The 14360-nt window shown below is 35.1% G+C and overlaps 1 protein-coding gene across 1 annotated transcript in view; it reads right to left on the bottom strand.

The window, feature by feature from the left end:
• Positions 1 to 14360, bottom strand: part of LOC150110127 (twinfilin-2-like) — an 84632-nt gene that overhangs the window by 16321 nt on the left and 53951 nt on the right. The window contains exons 7-8 of the mRNA XM_090391600.1: positions 11697 to 11822; positions 2600 to 2750 (exon numbers count right to left, since the gene is read on the bottom strand). Of these exons, the coding sequence (XP_090247726.1) occupies positions 2600 to 2750; positions 11697 to 11822 (277 nt within the window). The remainder of the gene's footprint in view (positions 1 to 2599; positions 2751 to 11696; positions 11823 to 14360) is intronic.

The raw sequence follows: 14360 nt of genomic DNA, 5'->3' as shown, positions 1-14360 counted from the left end.
CTTCCTACTTTCCTATCCTGTTTATCATTGCTAAAAATATTGAGCCCTCAATAAAGGTTGAAACCTGTCTGGATAGTGGCCCTTCCCATAACGTATAGCATGATATATATATGTCCGTAAGGATATGTGCATTGCACTATGGAATACTAAGATAAGTGATGGGTAGTAATTAGCCTCTATATATAAGTAGTCCAGTCATGAAGATACTTCACACACAAATTTTGTTTTGCTTACACTTGGATAAAGGATTAAACTAAGAATATAACGTCTTGGCATCTTTATCTTTAATTTATAGTATAACCAAGTGGAAAAACTTTCAACTCTAGGCCTATGATGAACACCCCTTTACTTTTTCACCTTAATAAAAGGTGAAATTGGTCTGGGTAGTGGACCTTGCCATAATGCATAGTATTATACATAAGGATATGTGCCTTGCATTATGGGATACCAAGGCAACCGAAGTAACACCATTAGCCTCCATATATAAGTAGCTTAGTCATGATTACTTTGTTTGTTTCCTTGGATAAAGGATGAAACCAAGAACATAATCTCTTTGCATCTTTCATTTACAAAAGAAACTGAGAAACATAACAAAGGAAATCACTAGAAATCACAAGAAATAGAAAAAAAATCGGTGGAAATTATACACCGATGAAAACAAAAGACTGGCAAAGAACCACAATAAAACACATAAAATGACAACATAAAAAAAGTACAAATGTGAATATTAATGATAAACAGGAAAAAAACTACACAAGTATGAAATTATAAAAATGAAAATCCAGAATTAATGTTTAAATTTCAAACATTAATTCTTACATATTTTAATGGCACTTACCTTAAATCTTCATAATGCACTATATGAATTCAGTACCATTAAAATCAAAAATAATCTGAAAACTTCAGTGGTCAATCAACCTAGTTACTTCAATGAGAGAGGAAGGAAACCTAAGTGGTGAACATTAGTCATTCCAAGAGGAGAGGAAAAGTGATAGCTTGTGTGAATGTCAGCTTCCTGAATGGACAGAGATCCAATGACATACAGCTGACATCTGCAAATTAAAGAAATATTGCACAGTGTAGCTCAGTAGAAGTGGTGCTTGCATTCTCTATGCTAGGCCGCATGAAGATAGACTTATAGTTCAAATCTAGTTGCCGAATGGAGGAACTTTTTCTAAGCCTTTCTTCGACCGGTTCCCGAGTTAGTCGATCTCTGGCACGGGCAAGCAGGTTTTTTCTCCTGGAAACTCGGGTTTTTCATCCCGTAAACTCAAGAAAATCAACAATAGAACCCACATTATTTCAGAGACAGTAACATGTCTTGTTAGGATTAGGTACCAAGAGATGGCCAGCACTTGTTTGCCAGTCTCTTCATCGGTGGCTATCTATAATTAGTGACAGACATGGGCTAGCTATCTCTGATTGGCTACTAGCGGAGGTTGAACTGCCCAATCAGTCTCCAAAAGGCTACATAGGGTTTAAAGGCCTCACCTACTCCCTATAAGGAAATAAAAGGCATTAGCTTATTATTTATTATCATTATTTATGAAGTATTTGTATAATTTGAAGTTAAAGTAAAAGTTATGAAATTTATTTGAATAACAGCTCATTTTGTGTTTGTAAGACTATAAGGTAAAAAATTCTAAATTTCTGATTTAGAATTTTTAACTCAAAAATTTATTTTTATTTTAAAGACCTAAATTTTTCCATCTGTGCATATTTACAGCAATAATACATTATGAAGAATTCAGGTAAGTGATATTAACTTATCTGAAGTTAATTCTGCATACCTTGGTCCATGCTAATTGTAACCTTTTGAAATGTAAACAGTAATTCTACATTTCTATAATTTCATGCTCTTCTAGTTCTTTCTTATGTCTCTTATTATTATTTGCATTCATACTTTTTTCATGTTATTATGTGTGCTTTATGTATGATTCCTGCCAATCCTTTGTGTTCTATCCTCAATGTATGATTTCCCACAATTTAACATTTTCTGTTTCATGTCCTGCCATTTTCTTTTGTTATATTTCCCACCCATTTCCTTTCTCTCCTGACTATGACATTATTTGCAAGAATCTGCCATAGTGAAGCTTTTACTGTTTGTAACAGTAAGCTTAAAATAGCACTGGTCCTACAGAACCTAGGCCAAGACTTTTCCCATAGTTCCCATAGTGCATGATTTCATTATAGTGGTATTCACTATAGTGCATGTCTACTGCATTATGCTTCTGAAGTTTCTTTTATCACGTAGAAAATGTTTAGGATCTCAGTTAAGTCATTACATTTTCTCCACTTGCTTCTAACATTTCTGCTAATCTTATCACATTCTGGTGATTTATGTAACTTCATATAGAGTATATCTAACTGGGAAGCAGATCTAGTCTGCTAAGGACAACTGGGTTCATCAAGACTGACTAATGTTCAAAAGATTATTAAAATGCTCTGCTCACTTTGACATAGCGATGGATTCTGTGCTATGCTGTTAAACCAGAAATTATTTATTTATTTTGAACTGTGCTTTTACTAATTAATTTCCCTATAGACATTTTTAATTAGACTACAGACTAACTTATAAACATTTTTAATTAGTACTTACCAACACTAACTAAATAATCACCATCATGAGAGTGTGGAAAGCAAAATACATGATAGCGTGCATGATCAACAGGTACTTGTTGAGAAAGATTATGAATGTCTGTATTTTCTTTGGTTGCTAAATTAATTTCTTCATTTTCAATATCTATGCTCTGAAACAGAAATAATTTAATAATGAAAACTTGGAAACTCATTACATGCAATATGACTATGATAAGTGTAAATAACTGGAATAATCAATTAATGTGCAGTTATAACTAAAATATATAGAAACTAATAACTTTGACTTGACTGTAGTTGTAATAATTGATTCCAAGCACTATGAAGACTGTTTCTAATGTTACAAAGTTAATGGTATTTTTCTCTGCTCTCCCTTTAATAGCAAGTAATACTAATGAAGAGAACTGTCTTGTCATGGTCTAATTTACCTTGTTACTCATTCCACAGATCCCTGCTTTGTGTGTGTGGAATGTTACTATGTTGGAAAGCATAAAGTCATTACCATAAACTGACATAGTGCAAGACATACTTGTCCAGAACCTCACTGTAGGGCTTAAAAGTTATGATTCCATGCCCAACCTGCAGATCTGACCCACATCACAAGAAGTAATCTCATTTCATTACGCTATCTATAAACTTCACCATTGGGACAACACATACCTAGATAAAAAAGCATGACTACTAGTCATGCCAGTGAACCAATTTCCTTTGTTCTGTAGTTCCAGTTCTGCATACCTTGGTCCATACTAATTGATAATGTGAACTTATTTATTAAGAAACTTGTGCAGTGCAGCCTTCCATGAAAATTTATGGCTCTTTATGCCATAAAGATTTATCATGGAACCACTCAAAATATTACTGCTCATATCTCTCAAACAAATTTTCAGGATCTGATGCTGAGATAAAGTAACCAGCCTTCTCAAGGAGCATCAACGCCTGTCAAATAATACTTCAGGTCATATCTTGTGCTCAGTGTCACGTACAGACTTTCATTTCTTCAGCATGATGTCACATGTGGACTGAGAAATGCTTTTGCTAATTGCTGTACAGCATATGCAGACATTTTCCTCAAATCATCTAACTGCTATTCCCCCTTTTGAAATATTCGTCATTCAACAAACAAGATTAAAATGATTTCTGAGTGAACTGGTGATCTCTTTTATATATATAATAGCATCAGCCTGTCCAAAGATTACTGCGTTCACTGAGACGTGGTTGATAGAAGAGGATATAACAGGAATAGAAGTAGCTGGGTACAGCATTTTTCAGCAGGACAAAGTGTGGTGGTGGAGTACTGCTTATGATAAGTGACGACTTATGTCCTCTAAGAGTGGAGGCTTTGGAAGGCAGTGACACTAATGATTTTGAAAGCATATGGTGTGAGGTAGAAGTGGGTACAATTCTTGTACCCACCTCTAGAGAATTGTACCTATCTCAAAAAGAGATATAAATTGGGGAGAGGAAGATGCATGTAGCAATAATGGAATGGAATTTCTAGAATTCTTGAGGGACAAATGTCTTAGGCAACATGTAATAGAGAGAACAAGCGGTTCAAGAGTTTTAGATTTGGTCATAGCATCAGAAGAGTTGATAATAACTGAGATGCCATCTCTCCCACCAGTTGGAGAGTGGCCATATGGTTTTGACTTGGAAGATGAATAGACATGCAGGAGTATCAAAGAGATGGGAACATATGTTGAACTATAAGGGAGGTGATTATAATAGTCTTAGACGTCACTTGGAGAAGTTTCATGGAGGGAGGAATTGGAAGGATGGGATATCATTAGTGCTTGGGAAATTGTGAAGGAATATTTGTTAGCAGCAATAGTAAGCTATATTCCACGAGTGAAGAAGAGGACACAATTTGGAGTAAAGTGGATGACAAACAATATTAAACAGGAACTGCATGCGAAACAGAGGCTATGGAAGAGATATAAGGAGACAGGTGAAGAGAAGATGCGTGAAGAATATAACACACAGGCCAGGAGAATGACTAGTATGGTAAGGAAGGTGAAACTGGAATATGAGAAGAGATTGGCCCTAAGATCCAAAGAAAATCCTAGGGAATTTTTTAGCTATGTGGACAATAAGAGGAGAAATGACTGTGGAAGAATGACATTGTGGGATAAAAATGGGAATAGAGTGACTGATGCAGAGGACATAGTGGAATTGTTCAATGAACATTTTATTAGAGTATTTCATTCTGGAGGAGTAAATTTTAATACTAGAGGGATAGGGCAGGTTTGAGGTTTAGAGGTGCAGGAGGAGAGTGTGTTCCAAATACTGAGTACTCTGGATGTCAGTAAAGCAGTGGACTGGATGGTATTTCACCATGGGTTTTGAGAGAATGTGCTAAAGAACTGACAGCGCTTTTGACTTGGTTTTTCAATGAAGGTCTGGCTACGGGAAAGGTGCCCAAGGAATGGAAGGAAGGTAAGATAGTACCATTGCATAAGAGTGGTAGCAGGCTGAAAGTGTCTAATTATAGGCTAGTTTGTGTGTCATCAATAGTTGTTAAGATCTTGGAGAAATTAGTGAGGGACCGTATACAGCATTGGTCAGATGAGGGTAATGTCATCTGTGAGAGTCAACATGGATTTGTGAAGGGAGGTGCTCTTGTTTTAGCAATATGCTAGCCTTTTATAATAAAGTTACAAGAGCAGTAGATGAGGGAAAGGCATATACTGCCATTTTCTTGGACTTAGCGAAGGCATTTGACAGAGTGCTACATGATAAGCTTATATTTAAGTTGCAGCACATGGGTCTGGATGTCAGGTTGGTCAACTGGATGCGGGATTGGCTGTCCGATAGGTATCAGAGAGTTGTGTATGGTGGGGCAGTTTCAAGGAGGCAGAGGGTTACAAGTGGGGTCCCATAGGGCTCAGTACTGGGACCTATATTGTTTGACCTTTATATCAATGACATTGTCAGTGGATTGCAGGGGGATATTCAGTTGTTTGCAGATGAGAAGCTGGGAAGGGTTATTAGTAATAGTGCAGATGTGGTAGTCCTGCAAGAGGATTTGAATAAGCTAGACAGATGGGCAATTTTGACTTGGAATGGGGTATCGGTTTAATGCAGCAAAATGTAAGGTCTGGAGGTTTGGGACACATCGATGGGACGCTGCATACTCTATGGGAGGAGCTATACTGGAGGAAGTAGGGGAGACAAGAGATCTGGGGTTGATGATTGATAGAAACCTGAAATTTAGGGGACATATTGCAAAGGTGGTGAAGGTAATACAGAGGATTGCTGCAATAATGAGAAGGGTGCTGACCTGCAGAGATAAAAGAGTTATCATTCCATTGTATAAGTCTCTGATCAGACCACACTTAGACTATTGTTCTCAGATTTGGTACTCAGGTTTGAAGGGGGATAAATTTACTGTGTAAAGGGTACAAAGGCAGATAACAAAGATGGTTTCAGACTGTACAATGTTAGTTATGAGGATCGGCTAAGGGAATGTGGACTGCAGAGTTTGGTGAAATTTCTAGAGAGAAATTCCACTGAGACTTTTAAACTGTTGAGAGGTGGTTACAGGGTTAACACTGGGGAGTTCTTTTGCTTGGTTGAACAGCGGGAAGGAGTGATGACAAGGGACCATCCCTGGAAGTTACGGAAGGAAACTGGGAACAAGTGGGTGAGGAGTGGTTTCTTTGCATGGAGGATGGTTGAACCATGGAATGCATTGCCTAATAGAGTGGTGAGAGCGAGAACGGTCAATGAGTTTAAGGAGTGGTATGATAGACTTTGTGTTTCCTAGGAGGGACCTCCCATGATGAGTCTTGATAGACTTTGTGTTTCTTAGGAAGGATCTCCCATGATGAGTCTTTTGGCTCCATGGAGGCCTGAATAATAATAATATATACTGATTCCAATTAAAACTCTATAAAGCATTTTTTTTTAATTATTATTATTATTCTGAGGATAGAATCTTTTTTCTTCATGAATCTGCAATTTTCTTTTTAAAGCTGTTATGTAACAAATGTTTTCTTTAATGTATTTTGTGTTGGATCATACATTTAAAAATAATGATGTATGAAGTTCAGTTTATGTTAAAATCCTGTCAAACATAGGGTACAAAATTCCATTTATAAGATTTTTAAATAGTAGCATGAATTAAACTTTGCATTTTTGTACAGCTAACTCTACAGCTTCTTTGTATAATGAATGTATTAATGCAATTAATTTATAAAATAAGTAGTTTAAACTGAGACCACTAATGAGTTGGTTGCGAGCAGCATATTGCCAAGTCCATTCCACATTGGGTGTACTCTATGGGAAGTATGTCTGCAATCCTTTCACTTCACACTGCATGCTCATACAATACCCCCCCCCCCCTCCTCAATTCTCAACTATTGAAGCAATCATACACAATTCTGATAACACTTCAGATAAAAATTTCCATTAAAAAATAATACTAAAACAACAACAAAAAAAAAACTTTGAACTCTACACCCCCCCCCCCCCCCACACACAAAAAAAATAAACAAAAATAAAGCATAAAAAAAGTGACTAACATCATTCCAAAAAAAAAAAAGCCTCCATAACCAACATTTATAGGAATTATTCCTAAATAAACAATGTTCACCACCACTTACAAACATGCAACCATGACTGGATACACTATGCCAACTTAAGATGAACACACTACTAACTGTGCATTTGTCAGATCTGATAGTGCATTAAAGAATGCCAAGCCTTGAATCATCTCTTTTTTATATGTTCTAGCTACAATTTTTATTTTTATTCATTAAGTTGTATTCATTTGTTATCTCCATAGCTCTCCAAATTCTGAAAACCATTCTAGACTTTTTCTTTATTTGTTTTTGTAGCTTGATGTTCTGTAGACCAAATACCCAAACAGTGAAGTTGCCTTCCTTGAGGACTTCAACATTCAAAATTCCAAGCAACTTTACTCCTCTGATTACAATGACCAAGCTGGAAGAGATACAAGATATTTATATTCAACAATTATCTTTCAGAAATTGTCCACTTGCCCACCTGAATATCAAATAATCTTCTCCACTCGCCAAACTTATCCACAATCTTTTCTTGACCAATTCTTCTTTCAAATATAATGAACATATCAATTTTCCTATTGGTAACTGATATCATAACCTCCTTCAAATTTCTTTTTCTATAGAACATCTTTCACCAACTATTGTAAAATTTTGTGTCCTCTGGAATTATCATAGTGCTAAATGGTGAATTCTAAATTATACTTGTTCTTTTTGTGGACAGCTTATGGTTTTAGTTTTCTGATCCAAACATCTTCTTCAACCAAATAACTGAAAAGAATTGTTACTGGAATGAAGGCATGTTCATTCCTAATTCTATTCAAAATGTCACACAATTATTCAAACCTTGGGTTTCCAAAAAAAAAAAGGATGCCAAGGCAATCCAAGAAAAAACTTCACATGTCAAAAGTGGCTGAAAACTAAACCTCCAGCTTCATCCTCAGTCTACACTGCTGAAAACAACAGATGTAAAAAGATCATCAGCAAATTCAAATTAGACCTTGAATAGACTAAGTGCAGAAAACCTGCATCCTATTCAAATTGCAATTGAGTCTTCTGGTCTCTCAAGCCATTGGGCAACTGATGACTAATGCAATATATTTCCCAACTTTACTAAGAACAACTCGCTGCATGTCTCCTCGAGTCTTTCAGCAGAAATATATCAGAAGAATTTTGAATAGTTTGGACACTCTTGTATTATATCCAGCAGTATTATATTGCTGGATATAATGCCAGAGAAATAGCAACAAATAAATTAATAAATCATTCTGTGTTGTCACCAATACCATGAAAATAAATAACATGTACTGTGAACACATAAGCCTTTCCATGCATTTGAGAATTGTTCACAGAGACAATATCATACACAAGATACGATAATTCAGTAAGTGGAAGTTAAAATTGGCATGGCAGCTAAATAGGTTAGCCTTCTTAAAGAGGTGCCAAGACACTAATACAATACCAAACTGTTGTCAGAATTAAAAGCCAGTTCCACTCAACCAAAGCCCAGTGTATTTACAAATGGGCAAGTTTAGCACTATTACATGAACAGATTAACACTACTCATATGGAACTCTCAAAAATAAATGAAACTATCAATGCTCTACGAACTGTGTGATGTTTTAAACTCAGAACTGTGGGATATCCGAGACAGCATCTCCGATGAAACAGCTAATAAAGAATTCAAAGTTAAAAACCGGCACCAGAAAAATCCTCCAGCATCAGAGTGTTATGAAACGACCACAATTACAAGATTGTGTTGTTGGAAATTTATCATCGGTAGCCCTAATGGATGAAACTGTTGATGGTTAAGTTGAAGACATAATTTTGCTGTTACTCCCAGGCAAGTTCCAAAAGCCAAAATAATGGCTTCTGTTGAACAAGGAATATATGATCTGCCTCCAGTAATAGCCAGTAACATTCATTTGGATGTGGCCAAATCCTAATCCATTCAAGTCTCCCAAAAACCAATATTCCACAAAAGGAAATCAGTGCTTTAAAAGAACTATACAGTAATAATCATATTGTTATAACTAAAGCAGACAAAAGGTAATGCAACTGTGGTGACGAATTAGCTGAATACGAAAACAAAATGCACATACTTTTACAAGACCAGTCTACATACCAAATTATAGATTGTGATCCCACTAACTCTCAAAAGAATAAAGTTTGCAAATTATTGACAAAAAGTCACTTCCTGGCTAAAAGAAACAGTTAACAAACTAGCCTTTTCGTGTTAAAACACCCAGAATATATGGAGCACCTAAAAAAAAAAAAACTTTATATATTCTGATTAGTTACTTTTAGTCAGTGCCATGTGGGTAAACTGCTGCAGAGGCATATTTCTCTAGTGTCTACTTGACAAACAAGGTACACCCCTTACATCCAATTGCGAATAGTATAAACAGCCCCACATACAAACTTGCTAAACATTCAGTTAAATTACTAGCCAACCTCACAAATAATTCACCCTCCTATGTTAAAAATTCTGTTCACATAAAAAGCATTTTAAAAAACTATAACTTAAAAAGTTCAGACATAATAATTAGTTTTGATATCACTTCACTATTTACAAATGTACAGTTAATTGAAACCCTAAAGTCACATTTTTCTCCTGATATATTTGAACTCTTTAAATTTACAGTACATGCAGTTTATTTCACATAGAAAGGGAAGATATACAAACAACTAGATGGGACAGAAATGAGCTCCCCCCTTTAGCCAATTTCTACATAGTTATGAATACAGCCACTCTCAAACCAGTGGTTTGGCTATGCTATGTTGATGATGTGTTTACTATTTGGCCCACATGGTCCAGACACATTGGATACATTTTTAGTAATTTAATAGCTTAAATTACTAAAAATGTATCCAATTAATTAAATTACTATAAAATTAAATAGCTAACACCCTGTTTATAGAAAGCCCACACATACAGGGAGATATTTCCACAAGCAGTCATGCCATCATCCAGCTCAACAGTATGGTATCCTAAAAGCACTAACTTACAGAGCTAGAGCTATATGTTCCAATGACAATGCTCTTACTGCTGAACTCACTCATTTACATCACACCTTCTTAGCTAATGGCTATAATCTCCATAGGATAGAAAAAAAAATACTAAATGCTCCCTAGAAATCCCCTCCATTGCCTATCACACAAGATCACAGCAAAACGTTCACATGTAAAGATAAGGATGTCATTTTGCCTCTTTACAAGGCCTTGATAAGACCTCACTTGGACTATTGTGTGCATGTCTGGATCCCATTGTGATTCTGATATATATATAGGAGAGAGTACAAAGGAGAGTGTTAAAAATGATATCAGGATTGTGGAATACTGATTATGAAGACAGACTGAGAATTTGTCGACTGCAGACACTAGCAAACAGGAGAAAGAGGGGTAATATGGTTGAGACTTACAAACTTCTGAAAGGGTCATAGAGGATTTCAATTGATTGAATTTTTCAATTTATGAAGGATGGGGAAAGGACAAGAGGGCATCCTTGGAAGCTGAGAATGAACCGCTAAGAAGGGGTCAGGGCTAGATTTTTCTCTCAGAGAGTGGTGTGTGATTGGAATGGATTGCCATTGGATGTTGTGAGTGAATTCAAGAATAAGTATGATAGCTAGTGTGTAGTATGTGGCTTCCTCTGATGAGTCTCTGACTCCCTGGAGGTCTCTCTTAATAATAATAATAATATTATTAATAATAATAATAATAATAATAATAAAAACTGTTATCATCTTATACATTCAAGGCAGATCTGGGAAGATATCTAGCGTGCTCAACAAATATCAGCTAAGCACCGTATTTAAACTTTATGTCAAATTGACAACTCTCATCTGTTCACCTAAGAACAAACTCTCTTCTGTATTACATCCAGGAGTTTATAAAGTGCTCTGTTCTTGTGACCAGGCTTACTATGAACAGACAGGAAGAACTGTTGACATCTGCCCTGGTGAACATAAAAAATACATTCGACACTATCGTTATCGCAAGTCGGTCTAGCCTTAGATACCACTTTGCACAGGATCAATTGGAAGAAAACAAAAGTACTACACAGAAGTCATTATAAGTCAGAGATTGTTTTTGGAATCAGCAGAAGGTTTAAAACATACTCCAAACCTCAACAAGTATGGCTGTATAAATTTTCCAAAAATCTGGGAGACAGTCATTTTAAGATCTAATTAATATTTGTTTTCTCTTTTTTTCCCCAACACAGATGACACCTAATGAGTACTTTAGTTCCTTGTGTTGTCTGTTATCTGTTACAATTTTTTTAAACTAGTTCCACTGTTATACAAATTGTTGTTGTTTTGCATACTGTGACAAACTGTTTTTTAGCTCTGAAGATGCTCGATATAATACCAGTCGATATATCAGCAATAAGATAATAAATATGATTTTTTTATCATTCTGTGTTGACATCAATACCATGAAAATAAATAACTAGCAATGTTTGTTGTACATTTTATGGTTTGATTTGGAATAATTGAAACGAGAGTAGATTGATGCAGTGAAAGAAGATTCTTCAGATAGATATTCAGGAAATAAATTACTACATAACATACTTACTAACTGCACATAGTTTACTTCTCCATTTTTCAAATCTAACAGTGCTGACATGGCATCATCCGTAATAGGAAATACAATTCCTCGCATAGTTTGCTGTTTTGTGTCCACTCCTATATCTACACCTGACTAAAAGGAATACAAAACTGATACTAATTTCCACTACTTGAAGCTCAAAGTACAAATTAAATATATAAATAAAATGAAGAAATAAAACTGAATTGTAAAAGAAACTTATATTTTCCCATGTACTCAATTTGGTCAAATTAATCTCAATTTGCTTTAAAAATAATTCTGAGTACAGACAATTTTTAGAAATAATTCTGAGTACTGTAATCCTCTATAAAGCAAATGCTTTATTATTATTATTATTATTATTATGGAGTCCAAAGGCTCATTGAAGGAGCAGTGTACCAACAGCATCGAACGATTGAACTCTTTCCAACTACTAACCATGCTGAAACTTGCTTAACTTTTTGTGTGAGCCATTAGTAGCATAAGGTCTACCAATTGACCAACCTTTGCTGGCTAGAGGATTGCAGTTATGAAAATTTTAATGTCGCTACTAATTTAAAGGTAATAAATAGAGATGGTTCATTAATCCATACATTTTCATACAAGAAAAGTTTTGCAATCTGAAACATAAAACTTATAAAAAAAAAACTTGTCTTTGTATTTTCAAGAAACTGATACAGTAACAATAAATATATTCTAACTTATATCATGTTTATATTCCAAATTAACAACAGTATAAATAACATGTTGCTTAAATGAGATTCAATGTTTCTCAACCCTATTTGAAGGCTTGTAAATGCGATTAAGATTAACTTTTTCATCAACAACCAACAAAATTTTCTTATGCTCAATCCTACCACTCTTAATATGCAGTATAACCTTTCATGCCCTATGAACTGCTACTATGAATGAGTACTTACTGTAAGATAGAAGCTAGTCAAGTAGGAAAGACTGAAGAGACATATAGTATAGGTTTTATTTCTAGAGCCCTTACAACCTACATCAACATGCTGTTTGATAAGTCAGACACACATATTCAAACTTGCCTGTTCTAAAACCTCCACAATGCTTATAGGTTAAGGCATGGGAATTTTAGTGTTTTATATAATTCCTGTTCATATCCTATTCTTGATTAAATTATTATCATATGTAATTCAAAAACCAGACAGAGGCCATATAACCCTCAACAACGTTTTTATCACTTTAGTCATCGAAATGCTATTCCCTTTTGAAAATGAAATGGAGTGAATTATAAAAACAGAAATTAGAGATTAGAGTTCCACTAGTTTGACATTCAACACTTTATGTACCTCTACAAAAAATGCTAAAATGTCTTTTTTTCTTTTTTTTGAGCATTCATTCATTTACTTTTTATTCTCCCATTTGTTATTTGTCGCATGGCATGCTACTCATGATGCTTAAAAAACCTTGATAACTGGATATACTAACTTGAAAGATGCAAAAATTCTTCATTTTCAAAAGGCTAATCCAGGTAGAAGGGATGAAAATAACATAATGAGACCAATTTTACTTTATAGTCATCAAGAGTATCGCTCAAAAATTTCATAGCTATTCTCAATATTTTTACAAATTTTAAGGCATATTTTTCATAGAAAAATTGGAGCATACATATTTCTGCTACACATATAAACAACACACACACACACACACACACACACACACACACACACACACACACACACACACACACACACACAAAAATCAGACTTCTGGATTGAACCTAGGGAATTAGAAAAAATTGAGTACTCAGAATACTTAAGGCATGTTGCTTGAAAAAAAATTGTCTGAAATGAGAAATCAAAAAGTACACATCTTGTACATTAAAATGACAGAGAGAGAGAGAGAGAGGAGGGGGAGAAAGAAACTGGACAATGTGACTGGTCTGGATCACTACTCAGACTGGTCATGGTAACCTTCCCATAATGCACAGCTATATACACATCCTTCTGGATGTGTATATAGCTGTGCACTTTGCCTTATGTGATACTAAGGTAACTGATGTGAAGTCAACAGCCTCTATACATAACTAGTCTAGATACTTTTCATTTTCACATGCACACTTTGTATGCCTATTGTAACATTATTATAAAATGTGAGCAAATTGTGCAAACATGACCTCTCTTTAGCAAACTTGTGCTGTTCTTTGCAAAGCATAGCTTGCCAGTCGACCTATTTCTGAATGCCAGTTCTTTCCAACTTCTCTAAAATCTTCACAACCATCCTGAAGATACTGATACATTGGGAGTTACATCAGTTTTTGCACATCCTTGTAAAACAGAAATGTCATACATTCTGGAGATTATATTCTGGTGGCTTGTAGTATCCATACATTTACATTAATACTGGCAAAAAAACCACATAAAAAAGTAAAACAATTTAATAAAGTAATGACAAGTATCATACATCTATTGTATACTTCTTCAGATTGATGCAACAAACAAATATAAACAGCTTAAATTAACCATTATACACACAAATCCTATCATACCTCTCCTTGAACCCATTCACTTCAAGGAATTCACAACCAATTCTGGCAATCCATTCCACTCACTCATGACTCTCCATGCAAAAAATCTGGTCTGCACACACACCCCTACTAACTACACTCTTACACAACTTCTATGGATGGTC

This window comes from Typopeltis vanoorti, chromosome 1, assembly GCF_054136105.1.
Source record: "Typopeltis vanoorti isolate ZY-2024b chromosome 1, IOZ_Tvanoo_1.0, whole genome shotgun sequence".
NCBI lineage: Eukaryota > Metazoa > Arthropoda > Arachnida > Uropygi > Thelyphonidae > Typopeltis > Typopeltis vanoorti.
Note: the sequence above shows the minus strand (reverse complement) of the source record. Positions and strands in the feature narration are given on the sequence as shown.